The sequence below is a fragment of the Gracilinanus agilis genome, chromosome 5 (genome assembly GCF_016433145.1).
Source record: "Gracilinanus agilis isolate LMUSP501 chromosome 5, AgileGrace, whole genome shotgun sequence".
NCBI classification, from domain to species: domain Eukaryota; kingdom Metazoa; phylum Chordata; class Mammalia; order Didelphimorphia; family Didelphidae; genus Gracilinanus; species Gracilinanus agilis.
In genome coordinates, this window is record NC_058134.1 from 68,875,232 (window position 1) to 68,897,505 (window position 22,274).

At 41.2% G+C, this 22,274-nt stretch overlaps 1 protein-coding gene across 1 annotated transcript in view; it reads right to left on the bottom strand.

The window, feature by feature from the left end:
• MKX (mohawk homeobox) overlaps nt 1-19,543 on the bottom strand; it is a 98,036-nt gene extending 78,493 nt beyond the window's left edge. The window contains exons 1-2 of the mRNA XM_044678937.1: nt 19,350-19,543; nt 16,945-17,104 (exon numbers count right to left, since the gene is read on the bottom strand). Coding sequence (XP_044534872.1) covers nt 16,945-17,104; nt 19,350-19,543 — 354 coding nt within the window. The remainder of the gene's footprint in view (nt 1-16,944; nt 17,105-19,349) is intronic.
• Between the last annotated feature and the right edge of the window lie 2,731 nt (nt 19,544-22,274).

Here is a 22,274-nt window from a genome sequence, read left to right on the forward strand (position 1 = left end):
GACTAATCTAAGAATAATGATAGTATGAAGACTGAGTTATTGGGACAATAGTGCTGCCATAAGAAAAATAGAGAAAGTCAATGGGAAGCATAGATTTGGGGGAGGAATAGGATTAATTCCGTTTGAGACAAGTAGATTTGATGGGAATGGAATGATGACGACATCCAAATGGACATATTCAGCAGAAAGTAATAAGTACAAGTCGAGTTCAGAAGAATGGGCAAGACTATAAATACAGACTTAGGACTTCTCTACAACTTGTTCCTACTGCTAGAGGAAAGAAAGAGATCAGTTCGGTAGAGAATACTAAGAAAAATAAAGAAGAGGGTCAGGAAAAGAAGTTTGGGGAAAGTATGTTATGGGGACAGGAAGAAGAGGACACTGTGAAGGAAATAGAGAAATGGCAATTTAGAAATATAGAAGAACCAAGACAATGTAGTGTCACAGAAGCTAAGAGAATAGAGAGATGTGAAATGGAGGAGGACATACATAGCAGGTACTCATTAAATATTTCTTGAATTAAATTGAATCAAATAAAGCTATATGGTACAGTGGAGAGACCTGGAGTCAGGAAGATATGTTTTTTATTCCAGGTTCAGTTTCTTATTGGCCCTGTGACCCTGGGTAAGTAATTTAACCTCTATCTGCCCTACTAGTTATAAAAATCTCAGTCCAATACCTAGACATAGTAGGGACTTAAAAAGCACTTATTCTCTTCCCCTTAGATTCCATTAAAAAGTTATCAAGGTCTCTGGCATGAATAATACTTACTGTAGGTATTTATATTTGAAGTCCTTGATTTAGGACCCGCGATAGGTCAAGTAGTATCTCCCAACCCATAGTTGGAAAAGTATCTTCTTATATTCTCTTATTTCTTCATGGTGTGACCTTTTATATTTAGGCTAAGAATTCATTTGGAGTTTATTGTGGTATACGATGTAAAATGCCAATATAAACTCAATTTCCCCCAAACTGCTTTAAAGTTTTGCTAGCATTTCTTGCAGACTCACAAGTGTCTGGAATATTCTAATCAAGTAGGTGATAGTAAAGAAATTAGGAATTCCCCCCCCCCCAAAAAAAAACAAGTTAAGGATGACTTCATTCTTGTCTTGAGGAAAAGGTTGCTGGATTTCTACAGATGCAAAGGGTAGGTTGCTTTTCCCCAGAAGGTCAGGCTTTTGGCCCTCTAGCAAAGTGGTTTAAAGGGATGAAACATGGGGAATCCTCATTAGGGGTCTCTACTGCCAATTTATGTTCCAGAATATGGTCCGAAATTACTATCATGGCTTTAGGTGGTAATGTTTGCATTGGAAGCTTGACTTTTCTAGATTTACTTCTATAAATACACAAATCAGCACACCGTTTAAGGCTTACCATTGAAAAGTCTGTAGAAATCATCTTCTACTTTATAAATAAATGAGCTATTATGGCGCTCTTCCCCTGCCAAATGGTTAAGAAGCATTATTTCTCTGAGGAGGAGAGGGAGGCCAGAATAGCTAAATGCTTATTATTTACTCTTCACAACTTAATCTCTGTCCTTCTAGACTGCTCAACACAGCAAGACAAAACTCTTACCTTTTGCTGGAATATTCTGTACTGAACTATCAGTCCTCCCATTCCTCGCCTTACCCGTTCTCCTTACCTTCCTGGATGAGGACTTTGGATCTTTCCTTATTTCTTACTCTTCTCCACCCTCCCAGATCCAAGAATCCAGAGCAGAAGCTGCTTCACTACAAATCATAGAACATACTCCCCTCTTCCTTAGTTCCAATGCCAAAGCTACGTAGGATCAGAGGAGACAGTATTTGTAAGGCACTGTGAGCAAAGGCACTCGCTGACAGAGGCACGAGTAGGATGTTTCAGAGGAAGGGCAAGTAAGTTAATTTAGTTGAAGCATTAGGAAGACAGGCTGGGAGGTGGATTATAGGAAGCCTTGAATGTCTAAGCAGTTTTGAATTCCAATTGAATTCTTGACCTAAATATAAAAGGTCACACCATGAAGAAATAGGAAAACATGAGAAGGAATGGGTAGGGAAAGAATACTTGACCTGTAGAAGGTTCTAGATCAAGGATGCTTTCCACTTCAGATAAGTATCTATTGTAAGTATGATTCACACCCGAGCCTTTGTTAACTTTTTAAGGCATATAACTAAGGAGAAGGGAACAAGTACATTTAAAGTAGCACAATGCCTGGCACATAGTAGGTATTTAATAAATGCTTCCTTTCTGCTTTCCTTCCCCTATAAGGTTCTAGTTAGTTTTGAACAGGGATTGTAGAAAATCCTTTTCGCTGATGTCACTCTGCCTTCTAATCTTTTCCCTCTTCAGTATCAAGAACCACATGTGAGGCAGCTAGTGGCACAGTGTATTAAAGTGCTGGACTCAGGAAGACTGAAGTTCAAATCCAGCCTCAGACACTTACTGGTTGTGTGATCCTGGACAAATCATTAATTGCTATATGCCTCAGTTTCCTCAATTGTAAAATAGGGATAATAATAGCATATACCTTGCAGGATCATTGTGAGGATCAAATGAGATAAAATTTGTGAAAAGTATTTACCACACAGTAGGTGCTATATGGATTCTTATTCCCTCCCTCCCCACTTCAAAGCTCATCTGCTTAAGGCATGTCAGTTTGATTATCAATTTTCTAAATCCTATGTTGACTACCCAGTTATTTTTTGAGCAAGGTCTGGGAGTCAGAAAGAAAATATTCCAGGGGGGTCACTCTTCCAGGATTATTTGGGTTGCCTTAGCCAAATGACTCAGTGTCTCTGGATTTGAATTTCTTCCTCTGGAAGATCAGCGGTTTGAACTAAATGTCCTTATGGTACCTCTTCTGACTCTAATATTCTTTCACCTGAGGATGTTGTTCAGACTCGACAGGACTTAGCTCAAGTTTCTTTGAGCCTAGCCTTACCCAATCTATTATTCCCCACCGAATGTTAGTCCCTCTTACAATCTGCCCTTTTCAGACTCCACCATTCTATGTGTATACTTCTCTCACAAAGACTAAAAAACCCTTCTACAGTACCTCCTTTGGGTCAAACTAATCCCCTTCTATTAGCCACAGCTCAACTGAATCTCCACTCATCTGCAGGCTTGTACTAAAGAGAATAAAAATCAGACTCACATTCAATCTCTCCCAGAACAATAGCTACCTATGCAGTGTGTATTTATGTGCATGTATATATATATACACATGTATATATATATGTATGTGCATGTATATATATATATATACACAGACACAGAAAAACACATATGTGTGTTCTATAGACACACATCTATGCCTATAGACCCATGTTTACTTAAATATACTTATGTATATCTATAGATGCCTATATATCTATAGATATAAATATATATGTGTGTGTATATATATATGTATATATACACATATATAATCCGTAGACATGCACAGAAGGATACATATATGTCCCTGGATATACTCTATGTATAGATGTCTACGACGCTGAGTTGTTTCTGATTTTTCATGGCCCCATGGACCATAGCAGTAGTCTATAAATAGACTATAGATATATGTATATATCATATGTGTGTGTATACTATATATCTATATCTATCTGTGTATATATGCTTGTGTACCTATAGCTATTTAGTTAATGAGACGTCTTGGTATAGACTTCTTTTGCCTGGTCCCAGAGGAAAGAATTAAAATTAAAATCAATGGATACAAACAAGTTTAGGCTCAATGTAAGGGTGGCTTCGCCCTCCTCCAGCAAACCCCCAACCTTCCCAACAATCAGAACCATTCAATGGCTGCCTCCCAAGGAAGCGTATTTCTCCTCCTTAAAGGAATTCAAATGAAAGCCAGATGACCTATCATTGGGTAGTCTGAGAAGGGAGATTCTTTTTCAGGTAAAGGTTGGACTAAAAGGTTGGAGTCTGCTCCAACACTGAGCTTCTAATGATTTTGTGATTAGAAAGAGTGATGGATTAGGAGTCAAGGAACTCCATTTCATGCCCCACCTCTATTACTTACCAGCCAATTAATCTCCCTGAGCCATATTTTTCTCATCTCTACAGGTATGCTGAACAGATGATTTCTGTGCTCCACATTCCCTTCTGGTTCTAATATGCTTCAAATTGAATCCTATTACAACTTTCATTACAACAAAAACTTATGTAGCTTATGTAGAAAGAAATGTAATAACTTACTCATGTCTCACAGTATTCAGTGCAACCAAATCCCAATATACTCTAATAACGTTCATGGATCTGTGAACTTAATGTGATTATCCCTTCCAACAATGCAGCTCTAGACCATCCAGTTCTGCCCTTCCTGTATAACTACCAGTCATGTCTCCCTTCGCATAGATTCGCCAGAGGGATAGTCCACCTGGTATTCTAGAAGCTGTTCCCAACTTCTCTTCAGGTTGGGTGGACACCAGTGAAACATGTAAGCTTTCACTGATTGCCTCTGAACTTGCTACATGGCCAACCCTTTTTCTTCCATTCATCATTTCCTCCCACAATGACATGCCTTATTCACCACATCTCTTGTGTGATTCTTCATTTGCAATGGATTGCAGAATGCTCTTGACCACCATTGACTGAGTGCATAGAATGTCAGGCCTGGAGTCAGGAAGGCTTATCTACTTGAGTTCAAATCTGGCCTCAGATACTTATTAGCTGTGTGACCTTGAGCAAGTCACTTTACCCTGTCTGCCTCAGTTTCCTCATCTACAAAATGAGCTAGAGAAGAAATGGTAAACTGCTCTAATGTCTCTGCCAACAAAACCCCAAATAGGGTCACAAAAATTTGGACACAACTGAAAAACAGCTGAATGATAACAAGTACTAAATGGAGATAAAGGAAGTAAAACACGAAAATTTAGCTAAGGTAAGAAGCAAATAAAGCAATTAAAAAAAAGAGTTTCCAAACTTGTGAAATCAAAGTTTTGACCCAAACAAAAAAGATGGGAGCAGGGGATATAGTTAATTTAACTTTCATTTTGCTATTTGGTCCTTAACACATTCAGTGCTTTCCAACTATATTAATTTGTACAGGAATAAAGTTTCTGTGGAAGTTCATTGATTTAGAGCTGGAAGGGTGCTTACAGACCATTGAGTCCAACCTCAATGTTTTATAGATGAGGAAACAGAGAGATTAAGTGACTTGCCCAGTGATCACACAGCTAGTAAATGTGAAGTAGAATTTGACCCAAGTCTTCCTGACTACATTAGTCTGCATCTTTTATCATCATCATCTCATTATTTACAAGCCTTTGGGCCTCTTCCACTTATTGATCTCAATCCATTCTTCCCAAAAGAGTTTTTGCCATCTTTCTCTGTTCCCATTTTTATACACTGAAGTTGTTGAGTATCACGGAATATTTTGAGATTTTTTTTTGGAGGATCTGATCAAGTTCTTTATAGGATTTCTCTCCTTTTTCATTCTCTTCAATGACTGTTGGTACAAAGACTGCCTTGCTCTTCAGTTTGCTGCTTTCTTATGTTCATTATGAGTAAGTTCAGTGACCATGTATACCAGGAAACAGCATTTCATAGAGTATTGGGAAGTAGAAGAATGTTGCTCTTCCAGCCCATTCAGGTCATTTCCATTTCCAGACAGAGAGCCTGTGCAAGATGACCTTCCATTTGGTTGACATTCTTTTGTCTTCTGGTTTCATTTATTCTGTTAATATTTGTGTTGATATGGTTCAGCTATGTGCAGCTCTCTTTGTGTTAGTAAAAAACTGGAAACTGAGGCAGTGTCCACCAAAAAGGGGAATGGGTGAACAAGTTGTGGTATATGGTGGTAGTACAATATTATTGCACCATAAGAAATGATGAACAGAATGAGTTCAGAAAAACTGGAAAGTCTTATATGAACTGATGCAAAATGAAGTAAGCAGAATCAGGAGAACAGTGTATGTAGTAACAAAAACAAATGTATGCTAATTAACCATGAAGGACTAAATTATTATCAGCAAAACAAGGTCCCAAGATAACCCCAAGAGACTCATGATAAAAAATACTATCCATAGCCAAAGATGGAACTGTGGAAATTTGATCGAAGATCAAATCATCCCAACTTTCCCTTAATTTTCTTTCATGAGTTTTTTGGTTTGTTTTTTTTTTTAAACTCTTAACTTCTGTGTATTGGCTCCTTGGTGGAAGAGTGGTAAGGGTAGGCTATGGGGGTCAAGTGACTTGCCCAGGGTCACACAGCTGGGAAGAGTCTGAGGCTGGATTTGAACCTAGAACCTACTGTCTCTAGGCCTGACTCTCAATCCACTGAGCTATCCAGCTGCCCCTCCTTCATGAGTTTTTTATTGCATGTGTGATATGTCTGTCATTACATGGGGAATATGGAAATATGTATTGCATGAAAGCACTGGTATAACCTGTAACAGACCAATTACTGCCTCTGGAAGGGGAGGAAGGGAGAGAATCTGAATCATAAAATGTCAGAAAACAATTGTAAAAAATAATTTCTACATGTAATTGGAAAAATACTGTTAAAAATAATAAAATAACAAGAGCTAAATGACTCTTCCTGGTCAAAGAATCATTCTTTGAATCCTCATTTTCCCTTTCTATCTTTCTGTCAACCTCCACCATAGAAGTGAGAAGAAAGAGGCTGTTTCATATTTTATTGTTTGGGGGTGTAGTAGGACAGAATTATCATGGGAAAAAAGCAGAAATTCAAAAGACATTTATTAAGTATCTCTGAAGTCCAGGACAGTGGGCTTCAGGGACATTTGAGGAATTATGCAAAACAGGAAATGTGTCTAAAGCTGGAGTTGGGCAAATGCTGCAGTTTTCTAAGAGGAAAAAGTGGATTTTGCCAACTAGAGGTCAATATGTTCCCCATTGGTCCTTAGCATAATTCTGTAATATATTCTTTTTTTTTTTAAACCCTTACCTTCCATCTTGGAGTCAATACTGTGTATTAGCTCCAAGGCAGAAGAGTGGTAAGGGTAGGCAATGGGGGTCAAGTGACTTGCCCAGGGTCACACAGCTGGGAAGTGTCTGAGGCTGGATTTGAACCTAGGACCTCCCGTCTCTAGGCCTGGCTCTCAAACCACTGAACTACCCAGCTGCCCCCTCTGTAATATATTCTTAAAAGATTAGTTTTTGAGAACTTAAAATTAATAGTCATTAGGAACCCTCAAGATGAAGGGCAATCATACTAAGCTAAGCCCATTTCCATTTTTGATTGAGTTATTGTGATATAGGGGAGACAACAGTGGAGGTGGAGTCAAAGTCCCGCTTCTCATCTTCTAAACATATGGCTGTGGACAAGGTACATGAATTTTCTGAGCCTCAGTTTACTTATCTGTAAATGGGCAGAGTTAACACTTACAGGATGATTAGGGACATCAGAGGCCACCAAGTCCAACCTTTCATTGTATAGATTAGAATATTAAGGCCCAAGGCCGGAAAGCGACTTCCCCGAGGTCATATAATTTATAAGCACCAGAAGTGGGATTTGGCCCCTGGCCCCTGGCCCCTGATTGTGGAGTTTGTATTCTTTTCCTTGTGCCAACTACATTTCCTATCTCCCAGGGCTAATGTCAGCATCAAATGAATACATGAATTATAAAGCACTTATTAAACCCATACTTAAGAATACCATCTTGGGTACCATGTATACCAAGCGAATAAGATACAGTATTTTTTTGTCAAGAATTCACAAACCGTAAAAGCACAATTCAGATGTTTGTTATTATTACAACTAGACTAATTTCAGAAAAATGACAATATCTGAATTTCAGCAAGAAATCTGACAAGACCTCTTTCAAATGAGATAGCTAAGGAACACAGTAGAGTACTGGAACTGGAGCCCCAAAGATATGAGGTCAAATCCAGCTTCAGACACTATTTACTTCCTTCTAGGCAAATCATTTAACCTCTCAGACTCAGTTTCTTCATCTGTAAAATGGGGATAATAATAGCACTTGCCTCAAGGGCTATTGTGGGGATCAAGTGAGTCAATATGGAAAGTGCTTTGCAAACCTTAAAGCATGACATAAATGCTAACTATTATGAATATCTTGGTAGACAATATGCAGAAATGTGGCTCTGCAGATGGGGAAGTTTTGGCTTACTTATGATTTTTTAACATGAAAAAAAAAATCTAATTGACTCCAAGGTAAGTGTGAGTCAAAAGTGTGACATGGCAACCAAAAAAACTAATATAATCTAAGACTGAATTCACTGAGTTATTGTGTCCAAAATAAGGAAGGTGATACTCCCACTGTATTTTTGCCTTTGAGTATTGTGTTCAGTTCTGGGCACCACATTTTAAAGGAACTGGCGGGGTTAGTCTTATCTTGCATCCAAAGGCAACAAAAAACATCATTTCACGGGACATTTGGCCTTCTTGCACTGTGGTGTTCATGATAAGCATTTACAAAAATAGCACCAAGAAACCAATTGCATTTTAAGCCTCAATATCTGTCACAGAACAGCAGGAGGTAGATTAATTCTCCTAAGAACCTATAAAACACTCCAAATTAAATTGATATATACTTTGTACTCAGTGATTTTGATGCAAAAGTGGGTACAAGGAAAGCTGGCAAACTGCGTTGGAAAATATATTTCAGGAATAAAGAATGAAAAGGCCAAAGTTCTTAGACTATACCTGAGTCTCCTGCCTATACAACATAAATACTTTTTTTTTAAAAGATATTACAAATAGGCAATGAGATGGAAGAGAGTGGGCAGGATTCCCTTTGGGAGTCTACAGTTCTTTCAATGCCCCCAAGATTTTCCTTTTTCACAAGTCCCCTATTTTTAACAATATTCTTTCAGTGATCTGTCACTGTAAGTCATGATGTAATAAATTCCAGAGAATTGAAGTTGAAGATTACCCAAAGGGCACATGAAGCTCATTTTAGGAATACGTTGGCTGCTAGGTATTATGCATTGCATAGGAATTGCATAGAAGAAATGGGGGGAAAGATGTCATCAGACAAACATGATTAGGGAAAAAAGTGAAAAAGTGGCATAAAGAGAATGAAGGATAAGTGTCAGAAAACCTGCATGTCCACATGACATCCAGAGATCTAGAGGAAGGCTCCCAGAATGTAGATTGGGCATCCAGTGAAAAATTTAATTGTAGGATATGGACAAGAGAGTCCTCTGTATGTATGATTGTACCAGGTATGTACGGGTTGTAACCTGGAGCAGCGAAGGGAGTATCCACATCAGTGAGGACACAAATATATCAAATATTGAAATATTTAAGTTCAGGCAAGATACTGTTCCCAGGGATAATTTCAAGCTCTGCTTGTATATGAAAAAAAAATCCATTTCTCTAGATGAGGTGATTAACTTCTGTATAAATGGAAATTTTGAACGTTGGACTTCATCCCCCATAAGTCCTTTAGTTTTCCCAAAATTCCCTTTAATCTCTCCTGCACCTCCATGTTTGTGTGGTCATGTTATTGTTTTATAGTTGGTTGTAATTCCTCCCTCTCTCTCTCTTTGGTTCCTGTACTTTTTAGTTAGTCTCTTTTGTTAGTTTATTGTTAATAAAATATTCATAAATATAATATTTAGTATTTTGTATATTAATTTTAATCTTCACATTTCTATTCATATGAAAATGACCAAGGGCTTTTCAGTAACTGCAAGGTCAACAAAAATCAAAATTATAATTGGACAGTCAAAAAAGCTAACATAATCTTAGGCTGCATCTATGAAGGAAGAATATCCAGAATGAAAGAGGAAATAATCCTCTCATATATTTCCCTGATCAGGCTCTAACCAGAGTAAGGACAGTTAGAGTACCATGTTTGTTAGTGGCAGCCTGACTCCAGCTAATGCCCAGTGGGTCTGTTAATTAATGTTTCCTGTCGAGAAGAAATGAGGGTCTCAGAAGTCATTTAATAGTTAACAAAGGAGATTTGCGTAGCCTTGGCACAGAAAAGATATTCAACAAAGATACTCTAGCCTTTAGCTTGGGTAGACTAGCAGATCTGCTCAGCAAGGTAAGCTGTGATGACTTGTGTTCTCAGGACATCTGTCAATTCTGAAGGGCCCTAATTGCTATTTGGATGGGCGTTTTTATGCCCTTACATGGCCAGAAAACCTGAGGTCAGGGGAGGCATGGTGTGAACGTTGGCCCTCATCAATGAAGTTCTGGAGAGACTTTTTAGCAAAAAAGTAACCTGACATGTTGCAGGGTAGCGGAGAACCCTACTAGATACTGATTGTATCTCAGTGTTCAATTCTAGATATCCATTTTAGAATATATGTTACTAAGCTGATACAAGTCAAGTAAAAGGTAACCAATGGACCACACAATTACACAAGAATTGAAGAAAGAATTGAAGAAACTAGGCATATATTTAGCCTGCATAAAAGAATGCTCCTGGGGTCAGAAAGGGATTTAGGAACATGGGCAATCATTGTATTTAATAGATGAAGCATTGGGAAGTAGGGTTAGATTTATCTTTTGGGCCCTAGAAGAAATGGTGTAAGTTACAGAAAATGAATCTTTAGCTCAGTATAAAGGTGAACTTCCTAATGACTAGAGCTATTTGAAAAATGGACTGCCTTGAAAGTTAGTTTATCTGCTAATGCTGGGGGAATGTAAAGCTAGATGGCCACTGGTCAAGGATGCTGAAGAAGGAATTAATGCTTCAGACAGACATCAGGCTAGCTGACCTCTGAGGTGCCTTCAAACTCTAAGGCAGTGATTCCCAAAGTGGGCACTACCACCCCCTGGTGGGGGCTGCAGCAATCCAGAGAAGCGGTGATGGCCACAGGCGCATTTATCTTTCCTATTAATTGCTATTAAAATTTAAAAAAAATTAATTTCCAGGCGGCACTAAGTGCTATTTTTTCTGGAAAGGAGGCGGTAGGCCAGAAAAGTTTGGGAAACACTGCTCTAAGGCTTGGTGAGTCTATTACAAAATTTCCAAAATGATTTGACAAGATTGACTAAAGTCCAATTTGTTAATAAACTCACAAATTCAACTAAATTAGCACCTTATTACCCAGATTTCAGAGTGGATTCCAGACCTGGATTTAGTCCAGGAGCTTAATACAAGATTCACACCACTGACTAAGAGGTAGTTGCTAATGAAGGAAGATAAATAAAACTTTCATGTATAGTGTTTTGCCTAAAGGAAGAAAACTTTATCAGTTTAATGACAGTAAAAATATTGGTTCAAACTTTTTACCTAGAACTTCGAATGAGGACTCCTTCAGTGTGTCATTATAACTTTCCTTAAAGCCTTTTTCACATGAAACAGGGCTTCCAAATGAGTCTAGTGGTCTTTGAATCGGCATTTTTCAAGTCAGATTCATAGTTTACAAAACCCTGTATTTTATAGTGACAGCTTAGAAGTCCCAGACTTTAGCTGGCAGAGAAAACTAGGCAATTTTCATTCTACTCTAATGGGGCATCTTTGCATCCATCATATTGACACAGTAATCATTATAGAAAACCTAAAGGGTTAGCTTGGAAGTTGTCCATCTTATAATACACTAAAACTAACAAACTTATTGTAGATTGCTCAGCTGAGATATTTATCACCTGACTGCCATACAGTGGCAGATAACTCCAAATTTATGTGTGGTGTAATGCAATTAGATTGATTTGAGCTTTACCAGTTACCATGAAGCCTATGAATTGCCAACTTTGCAAACATCTCAGGAGAAGAGAAAAGAAGAAGAGAGGAGAGGAGAGGAGAGGAGCAGAGAGAGGAGAGAGAGAAAGAGAGAGAGAGAGCACTGTATTAACAAAATGGTAGGGATAAAGAAGAAACCAAAATGGGGCACAGTGCAGGGTAACATTTCAATCCAATCAGTTCCCTCTAATAAGAATTGTTACATGGTTATATCCAGAGCTGATTGAGAAGGTAGCGGTATTCATTTTGTTGTATTCATTGCTAAAATGTTTTCATTTTCATGTGAAGAACTCATATTTTGAACTTTCTGACAAAAAAGAATTGTAGCACTCCATTTTTGAGATATAATTTTATGGTCTAACATGCACTATATTTTACCATCATTTAAAAATATAAGGAATCTCAGCAAGTAAGGGTTCACACTCTACCTCCCCACACATTAGAGTAATTTAGTCCTTGTCCATAGACACAATCATATAAATTCTGAGATCCTTAGACTACCCCCACCTCTATTTCTCTCAAAGATTTGCTTCAAGCCTATTTTTTCCTGATCAAGGAAATATAAATCTTCTTTAGAAGGAAGATCAATCTACTAATTTTTACCCTTTTAGAGCTACCCTTCCATAAACTTGTATAATATGAGAATCTTATCCACAAATACTTATGAGTATGTCTGGGCAAGTCAATGATCATGTCCAGGCAAGTTAATTTTGCTCCATAAAATGGCTATTATTATTTTCTGTTAGAAAGGAAATTCTTCTGCTGTCCCTTTTTATAGACATCACACACACACACACACACACATGTCAAATTAAATAGTAAAAAGAAGAAATAAAAACTTTCCAGACTAATAAAGCAAATAAAAATATAACAAAAATGTGTCCAATTAAGTCATTCTACTGATTCTAATGAGAGGGGAAAATATGTTAATTGAGAAGGTCTGTTTTTGTTTTGTTGGGAGAGTATAGGTTATGATTATTATCTTACTATTATGAGGGGGAGAGAGAGAGAGAGAGAGAGAGAGAGAGAGAGAGAGAGAGAGAGAGAGAGAGANTATGAGGGGGAGAGAGAGAGAGAGAGAGAGAGAGAGAGAGAGAGAGAGAGAGAGAGAAAGGCTGGCATTATGAATAAGACCCCTGGCCTCAGAGTCAGCCATCTGCTGAAGTTTAAATTCAGCCTTTGACATATACTGGCTGGTAAGTTATATAACCATTCCTGGTCTGTTTCCGTAGAAAGTTTCTTTGCTAAGGATTTCTTTAGTGGTGGCAAACTCAAAAAGAAATGGGGCCACTACTGGTACATAAGGATTCCTGTCAGCTATGTAGTGCCAGTTTTAAAATGTAGTATTATCTATGTTTTATTAAGTTTTACTTTACTTTGTTAAATATTTCCTAATTACACTTTAAATCAGGTTTGGGTTGAACTTAACTATGTTGTAGGTCACGCGCGCCCTTGGCAGCAAGTTTGACATCTCCACTTTACACAATGACCTAGCAGGTTCAAACCAAAAAAAAAAAAATCCCATAGTACAAGAAGTCATCATTATCAGAATGAAACGAATATAAAACCATCTATCTCCCAGAATTGCCATGAGTATCCAGGGAGATTCGTTATATAGAATAAGTAAGTGACTATGATTCTAATTATCATAAATCTATTTCCATTTAAGTTTTGGCCTCTTTCTTATAAACTTCTAGAGAGCAAGGTAATCCACTTGAAACATTATTATTATCCAAGACATAATATAGTAGACATATAATAAAATAGATTAAACTGCTCCTTCTAAAAGCCTGAGGATTTTAATTTCCTACCTTGAAAGACCCAAAAGAAAACCATAAATGTAAAAGGAAATATCAAAAATGCATGATATTCTAAAAGGCAATTAAGCAAAAGAATGAGCAGGTGATGTCACAGCTGGCTTATATCATATATCGTGTTGATATATAATAACAAGAGAGTGAAGGCATGAAGATGAGAGAAACCTCTCTCTCTCTCTCTCTCTCTCTCTCTCTCTCTAAATGTCTACATACTTCCATAGATTAATAAAAATTGCTTATGCTTATATTTGGCTCCCTATGCTATCAACTGACAAAAGTCCTCACATTATACCACAAAGATAACATCAATGAAATGCTGCATTTGCAATCCCTAAGACACAGAATATTTTTTAATGGGAACATAATGAGTCAGATTCACTCAGTTCGTAACATAAATGCTTTGGAAAATAACTTTGGGAGTAAAATTGCTCTCATTCCTTTGGAGTAAGTTCTTTCAGATTTCTGAGAGGAGAATTGCTACACATAAATTAATTTACTTGCCGGGAGACCCTAACACACTGTAGGTTGGTCTTTAATTAACAAGAATTCAGCTCTCTCTGCTTGCTTGCGCCCTGAATTTCAAAATACTTAAGTATTAGATCTCCGTTTCCTTTCTCTGTTTAAGATCTCTTTGGTTGCTCAGACTATGCATTATGCATTTGCCTTGTGCAGATGTCCAAGGAGGCCTGTATTAGAAGAGCTGCACCCAAATGATGTCAGTTTGGTTTAGACAGGGAGCCCGTCAGTTATTCTAACTAAACTTTTATTTTTCCCACTTCAAAGTTTCTGAAACCAACTATATTAAACACACAATTTGTATATTATGAAACAGGTATTATTTATTGCCATAAATCATGATTTCTGCTTCATTTAGAAACCCATGTGAGGCATTCTGTGGCCTTCTCCATTTCAGTGCCAATTTTGATTTATTGGGGCTTACATGTAAGAGAAAGAAAAATGAACATCTTGAATGGAAAGGATTTTTCCTATAAATTAGCTATCATGACATTTACCCTAAAAAATGCTAGTAATGTGGATTTGAACCACCACATATGTGTGTCAAATTATTTTTACTCCTGATTAAAATGACAAATGCTTTGATTCCAACTCCAATCAAAATATTTGACTGGGCCAATCAAACTTAAATATCCTCGTTAATAACAAATCGTAGCTTTAGTCACTCCTGAATTTTTTAAGGCTAAATAAAAACATAAGTTTTCCTCATTTACAACTTGAAAAATATACCAAATGTTGAAATATGGCTTTATTCAAAGTATTTTTGTGAGTTTGGCTTAAACACACAAATGAAAATAAACCAATGTACTGTTCCCATCACTGTCTAGTACCCAGACATCTCTAAAAGCAACTGTCCTCTCAAAATAAACTGCACCTGTCATGTTAATATTTGGGCATTTGGGTTTGCTTTCGGAAACCGAGTAATTCTCTCATTTGAATAATTTATTAAGAAACTGAAAAAGTCCAAATTAGCTTTATTCATACATACATCTTGTGATTCTAACCTTTATTAATGTTCTCATCTGCAAAACACTACTAAAAATAAATTCTCACTAAAAGACATCCCTGAAAATGACTTTTCTGTCCAGTTGTGTTCAGAAAATATTGTTTCATAACTCTCAAGGAAAAAAAAAAGGACGAAATAGACGCACATCAAACTTCTGAATGTTCGGACTTTACCTAAATACTTTAGAATTTTACTTTTCATTGAACTCGTATTTATATAAGACTTTTAAATAATTTCATTTTTATTCAATACCTAGTGCTTTAGGGACTTGCCTAGTTTTCACAGATGCAACACTGCCTTATTTCTGAGATATGTTACGTTGTCTTTTCCATTATCCACTGTCGATTTCTTTTACTATTCCCTCCTTCCGTTTTATCTTTTAATTATTTTTAACAAAGCTCATGGCCCCATCTTCATTGGGAAAGAAAGACGTGTATATACTACTTTCCTGGTACGACAAGGTCACTCAAACATATGAAGGGAATTTTAATAGATTCCTCCTTCACCCAAAGCCAAAACAGACTCCCAGAGGAAATGTAAGTCTAACAACTCTTCTGTCCTCTAATCCTTCCACAGAACACACATATACAAATTCTATAAGCCGACTTTGGATTCACCGTACACACCCAACTTGGTGGGAAATGATCATTTGGAAAATTTTCTACTCTATTAAATGAAATTCCTGAACGGATTCTAAAGTTCGGGATTCTTCTACATTGGTTTATTTTTCTACATGGTACAGAATTGCAGATTCTAACTTCTTATTTATTACATACCTCTATGAAGGTCACTACCACTCCCACCCCCCATCCCTAACCTTCTTCCATGCCTGTGAATATTACAAAATGCTCTTCATTCTTGATCTCTCCCGAGGGGCACTATAAAACCTCAAGCCCAGACATCCCTCTTCTCCACTCGCTGGTCCAAACAACAACCACCACCATTGCTGAAAACAGCTCAGTATCACTCTATGCCCCATTTACATGCTTTATCTCATTTCCTTCTCATAAAGACTCTGGGAGGCCCATAGGGCAGGTAGTATTTTCCCAATTTTATAGATGAGAAAATTGATGCAAAGAAGTAAAAATAACTTGTCCAAGGTTACAGACTACTGAAAGGATAAGAATTGCGTTCTCTCTCAAGGAGAACTCTCTCCTTGCCCAGTGTGTTTTGTGCTATTCCATATGGGGGTCTGTCCAACCTCCAAGGTGCATTTCCATAAATCAGCCTTCCGTGGGATATCTGAGAAACCCAAACTTTGAATTTACAATTGGGAACAGGCTGATGGACTTCTCTACACTGAGGCAAGGGTTGGACAGGCAACAGGTAAAATGATGTCTTGGGCATAAGATTGTGGATGCAGTGTGGTCTATACAAGGGAAAGAACAGACTCAGGAGTTACAAGCATCTAGGTTCGAATCCCACTTCTTCCACTTACTACCTGGATGACCTCTGGACAGCCTAAAATCTGAATTTCATCAGTAAAATGAAGAAATTGGACAAGATAGCATCTGAGGTCCCTTTCAGCTTTACACCCATGATTCTAAAGCCTTCCTCTCCTCTCTCTGACTCTTCTAATCCCATCTCCTTGTAGGAGAGATATTGAGCTTTTTAGATGCTCCCCCGCCCCCAAACTACTGAACAATCTCCTCTCTTTTACTCTAAGAAAGAAGTAGGTCAAAGCAACTTCCTCATCCAGCTCTACTTTTAAAAGCCGATCTTCCATTACATGAAAAGCTGGTGGCATCATAGAATTCTTGGTTCAAAAGTTCCTTAAAGGTCAACCTTTTCATTTTATGGGGAGGAAACTGAGGAAAAGAAGTGAAGATTTGCCCAAGCCACACAGTTAGTAAGGATGGGATTTGAACCCAGGTCTTCAAGGCTCCAAATCTCCAAATCTAAAGAGTTTACTCTTAAGCCAGGCTGACTCATTTCTTGGTACAGGCAGGAGCCATTAGAAAATCATGGGCCCAAGTAAGCTTTGGTTTACCTGCACCAAGGTCATCTGGGAGCCTAGGGCCAAGAGGATTTTCTCAGTCTTGGTGGGGTATGGGTTGTCCCGATGCTTGTAAAGCCACTGTTTGAGGGGCCGTGCCATGTCTTGTAGGGCCTGCCGCTTGTGCCTCACCTTCCCTCCATTCTGTCGAGCCCTAAGAAAACCAAAGAGGAGATGGTGCAGGGTTGACTGGTGTATCACAACAAATAATTTGAAATCTGGTTACATGGTTACATTCCTTCCCCATCTAGATAACTTGCCTCATCTCTCCAGAAAGGGCTGAACAAGGAAAGACACCATCACCCACTCCTCCTATCCCCTTTCAGGATATCTAATCCCAATGGCACTGAATCAGAGCCTGTCCATCCCAATGGGTAGGTCTTTCCCCAAGGGTGCATTACTTTATACGGGATCTAGTCTCGGGGACTACAGGACGTTAGCCTTGTGCAGAGATCATCTGGCAACAGTAGCTTTCAGCAGGCAGGGATAGAAACTGGAAGAAAGTGCTGGGGTAGCTGTGGAATCAGAAAATTAGACTTTGGGAGCCTGGAACCCAATTGATAAATGAGGATGGGAGAAGGCAAGGTAAATGGTATTGGAGGGAAGGAGGGTGGTTCTTAGATGTTCTGGGGTGCTTGTATGTGCATATCCTCAAATATGTCTGGCCTTAATGGGGGACTTGAGGGGGGGGGCTGTGTGATTGGAGAGAGGGAAGGGATGCCTAGGGACCTGTATTTGGCTGCCCAGCTGCAGCATGGTCCTTCTCACCAACTATCGTTTCCTAAGCAGTCTGTCTGGGAAGCAAAGGGTACTAGGTACGGGGCCTTGGCTGATTCCTTGGATTTTCCTCAGAGAACCCAGTCTTTACTGCCCTTGGATTTCTTGCACTCGATTTTATTCCTTAAGGTTACAGGAAAGAACAGCCCTTGTGTCCTGCTTGGGCAGCAGAAACACAATAGGCAGAAATTTGGAGAAAACAAAAGCGCTGTGGCTAGCACCCCGGGAAGACTTTGGGGAAAGGAAAGCGGGTGGTGGAGGAAGGGCATCGTTCAAAGAAACAGATCTGGGGGGAACAGGAGACCAGAAGAAGCAAAGGCGGCCCAGAAATGTTTCCAATAAAACGCCTGTTAAGGCTGGAAGCTGCTTGCAGAGCAGGAGCAAGGCAGCTGTACTGCCCCGAGGCCCCGGGAGGTGTCGCCCGAGGGCCGCCGGGAGCCGCCAGCTGTCTTCTCAGGCTTGTCTCTTGCTTCCCTGCTTCGCTGCTCCTTTGGGTATCTGCCTAAGACTTCATTTGAAATCGAATTCCGTAGGAATCGGCGGGTAATAAATTTCTGATGAAACTTAACCTTGAGTCTCCTGACCAGCACTGCCGAAGAGAGCAGGAGCTGATTCAATTGTGAAGGTGAGAGCTGAAGGAAAGCTCGCACACGCTCCCGATTAACCCAGCTGGCCCCCGCGCTAAACTCTATTAGGCTTCTGTGGGTGCCTCTGTTCCCTCTCCGGGATGTTTTATTAGCTCTAAAGCCCTGGGAGCCTGCTCTCCGCCTCTGCCGACTCTCCGTTCTCCATAGCAGTCTATCCCCTAGCTAGAGTGTGGTCACCGCGGGCACACGCTTCCTTCCATCCCAAGCCTGCCCTTCCTTCTACCCTGCTAAGCTTGCCCACAGCTGGCCAGATGTTCTGCAGAGGTTTGCCCTTAAAAGTGATGCGCTCCAAAAAGTCAGCCTTTGCAAAGCCCGTAGCTTACCGGGAGCACGCGGGGGAAAAAAAAGAACGAAAGAAAAAAAGAAAAGAAAGAAAAGAAAGGGGGAAACGGAACTGAAACTCCTTTCTTTCTTTCTTTCTTTCTTTCTTTCTTTCTTTCTTTCTTTCTTTCTTTCTTTCTTTCTTTCTTTCTTCCTTTCTTTCTCTTTTCTTTTAAAAAAATCATTTAGAAAGAGATTTCCCCCTGGTGTGTAGTCCAATCAAAGCTGAAAAAGAAAATACTCAAAGAAGCGACAAAGCTTTCCTCAGGCTCGCCGCCCTGGCTTCGCTTTCGGAATGCAGTCTAGCTATTTCCAGGCTTTCTTCTAGGGTGCTCAGCCGAAACTGAACTGGGAGAGGAATGGGGGATCGAGGTGGAATGGAATCCCTAAAGTGGGCCTACTTAGGAGACTGCCTTGGACCAGGGTAGGAAATAAATCCGGTTAGAAGTTGATCGGGTCTTGAGAAGCAGATGCTGAAAATCAAAAATGTCAAGCACAGAACCCAGGGACGAAAACTGTCCAGTTCAAATCAGTGAAGGACAGAAAGGAGCTTCCTAGATCTTTCACCAGACCGATTTCGCGATTTCGCACCCACCGTGTTTACTCTCCCACTAAATAAGGATGGGGCTTAGAAGAAGGTGATAGGGGACATACCCTGTCCTCCTGTGTCTGAGACTGAGGTTATCTTTGATTGATGGGCTGTCGGGAATGACCACCTCCGGGTGGTGGTGGTGGTGGGCCCCATCCAGGACCCCACTGTAAGGTCGACCGCCCCGCTCCCGTTCCTTGGCACCGCTGTCCTCGAAAAGCACTTGGCTACTGAGCTTGTTGAAGACGATGGTGTTCATGGTCCAAGCTGGGAGGCCGGCGCTTCGCGGCCGCAGCGACTAGGAGACGTGCAGTTTGGAAGTCCAGATGACTCGATTTCTGCGGAGAAGAAGGCGCATCGGGTTACTTGAGGAAACGGCTCACATCCCAGAGAGTCCCCAGGGCTGAGAGAGGGATTTCGAATCTAGCTTGTCCCGGAGATCTGGCTCTCGAGAGAGTCTGGGGCTGGGGCTGGGGGGTGGCAGTAGGGGGCAGAGGGACATGAGAGAAGGTTCTGAAGAGACCGCATCCCACCTGGGCTGGTGGCGGTGGAACCTGCCTTGTCAGGCCATCTCCTGAACATCTTCCCCCTTTCTTTTGGCAAACTTTCCCTACATGGCTACTGACTACGCCTACTCCGGTTTTTTCTCGAGATCACCCAGCAATCCAACAGAACTGTTGCCCATAGACACCCCCCACCCTCCACCCTTAGTCCTCCTCTAGGATTTGGCGTAAGGATTCGGGAATTATTTAGAACGCCCCCCCCAACCCCCAGTGAAGGGGAGGGAATAAATATTAGAAAAGAGCTGTCTCTAGTGGTTTCATTCTGAGGAAAGCACACTGCAGAAGGTCCGGGGAAACCGAAGGGAGGGATAGTCAAGGATGGCTGCCTTAGTCTCTCTAGTCTAGATTCCGTATCCCCGTGGTTGTTAAAGGCTGCAGCTGGGAGGACTGGAACATGAAAATCAATAATCTAAGGTTTCAAGCCGCCAACCAGGATTGGGGGATTTTTGTGTCCTAATGCCGGATGTTTAAGGCACAAATTGGACTCGATCTTGGACTAATCAGGGCTGGGGACTGACGTTGAAGGATAAAGAGTGATTGACTCTAGACCTGGAAAGTAGAGTCAGTCGGGGTTGGGTCAAAGTCCCCTCTGCATCTCTGCAGGCGCTGCAGTACCCAGGAGATCCTGCCAAGTCCTCTTTCCCTTTGGACAGTGAATCCCCAGGGTCGTCCGTACTATTTCAGCCTCCACTTCTTCACTCTACCTCCCGACACTCTCTCTCGGTCTCTGTCTCTATCTCCAGCAGCAGCACCTCTGCCCCACCCCCCATCTAAGATCTTTGGGGGCAGCAGAGGAACGTGGCCAGCTGCTCGCCTACCAGTAAGCTCCTTCGATGAAACTGGGTTCTTACTTCCTAGATCCCCTACTCCTGAGCACCCTGTTCGCATTTCAGAGGCTGCAGAGGTGACAAGTGGAGGAAGAAGTCCTGGGAGCCTGCTCCGGGGGTAGTGAGGGCCCCACCTTTGCCTTTTCCTTCTCTCTTCTTTCTCCTAAGCCTAGCTGACTCGAGCAGCAGCCTCCTCCCGGTTTCCCCCTCCCCCACCCACCCCCAGGCAGGCAGACCCGCTGTTTGTTGGCTCGGGCTGCTGCCTCGTGGAAACAGAAACAGCCCTCCACGCTCACCTCCGAGGGGCGTGATGTTTTGTCTGCAGCTAGCATGCATTTGACTGCCACCAGGAAACCTTAGGGAAAGTTTCTCATTGCCCAACCTTGAGCTGTATTATTGAACCTTGGCGTTCAGCTGGCCCCTTTACCCCCCTTCCTCTCTAACCTTCCCCCTTTCCCCAGAGTCTCTGGGCATCTCTTGTTTCATAAGAACAGCCCCCACCCCCTTTCCTGTAGCGGCTGAGGCTGCCTTAGATGTCGCCTTGGCGCTCGTTGCCACCACCCCACCCCCACCCCCGCCCTAATACTCAAGTGCACGCACGCACACACACATACACACACACATACACACACACACACACACACACGCTCGCCCACCTTCTGTGGCCCATCACCCCCAGCCACAGCTGGAGCAGAGGCCCTTATACGGAATTTAGGGCATTGCACACAGAAATTAAAAGATGGCCACTGTCAATATTTGTAAGGAGGTAATTCAGACGGTAAGCTTGGCTGCACGGTAAAATATAGCATGACTCGATGTCTGAGACGTCCAGGAGGAGACAGGTACATCACTCTGTGAGTGTGTGGGGGGAGGAGGGGGAAGCGTCATGGGATATATGTTTGAAAGAAAATCACATCTTCAGATTTTCAACGGTTTGGTGCTTCCTTTCTCTCTCCCTCTTTCCCCTCAGCGGCCTCTACCCTCACCCCACCACCCCGGGACTCCAGAATTAGTGAAGAAAAGCCCCAACTTTAAAAACACCACACGTACCCCCCACCTCGCCCCCCCACTACTACCTGGTGGGCCCTGGGTGAACAGGTTGCTGGTGTTTCGCTGTGCGTTTGTTAGTTCCCATTGCCTAAGGAAGCGGGCCGGGAGGTGCAGGTGAGAATGGAGGTGGCGGCTGCAGGGTTGGGGGCAGGGGGAGTGATTGAGAAAAAAGTGAAAGGCTGGAGGGAGGAGGAGAGGATAACTCTTGAGATTCTGAAGAGAAAGGACCTAAGCTAACTGTTCCCTGGCCGTGAGCGAACCAAATGAGAGACCGCCAGCACCCAATTTAAATGCCCAATCGGGGTCTCTCGGGAGTGAATGGCTGCACTCCACACCACCACCCCCTGCCTGATTTCCAAGTAGTTTATTCTCAATCGCTCCTGGCACTCCTCCTCGTAGACCTGGACCCTGGATTTGGGTCACAGAGCCCGAGGCTGTTTGGTCCCATTAGAGTCACCCATTGAAGACAGAGCAGCTGTCAGATGGTAGCCTCGACTTCCCTGACCCGTGGATATCCCTCAACCTCTCTCCTACGCCTCTCCCCCTCTTT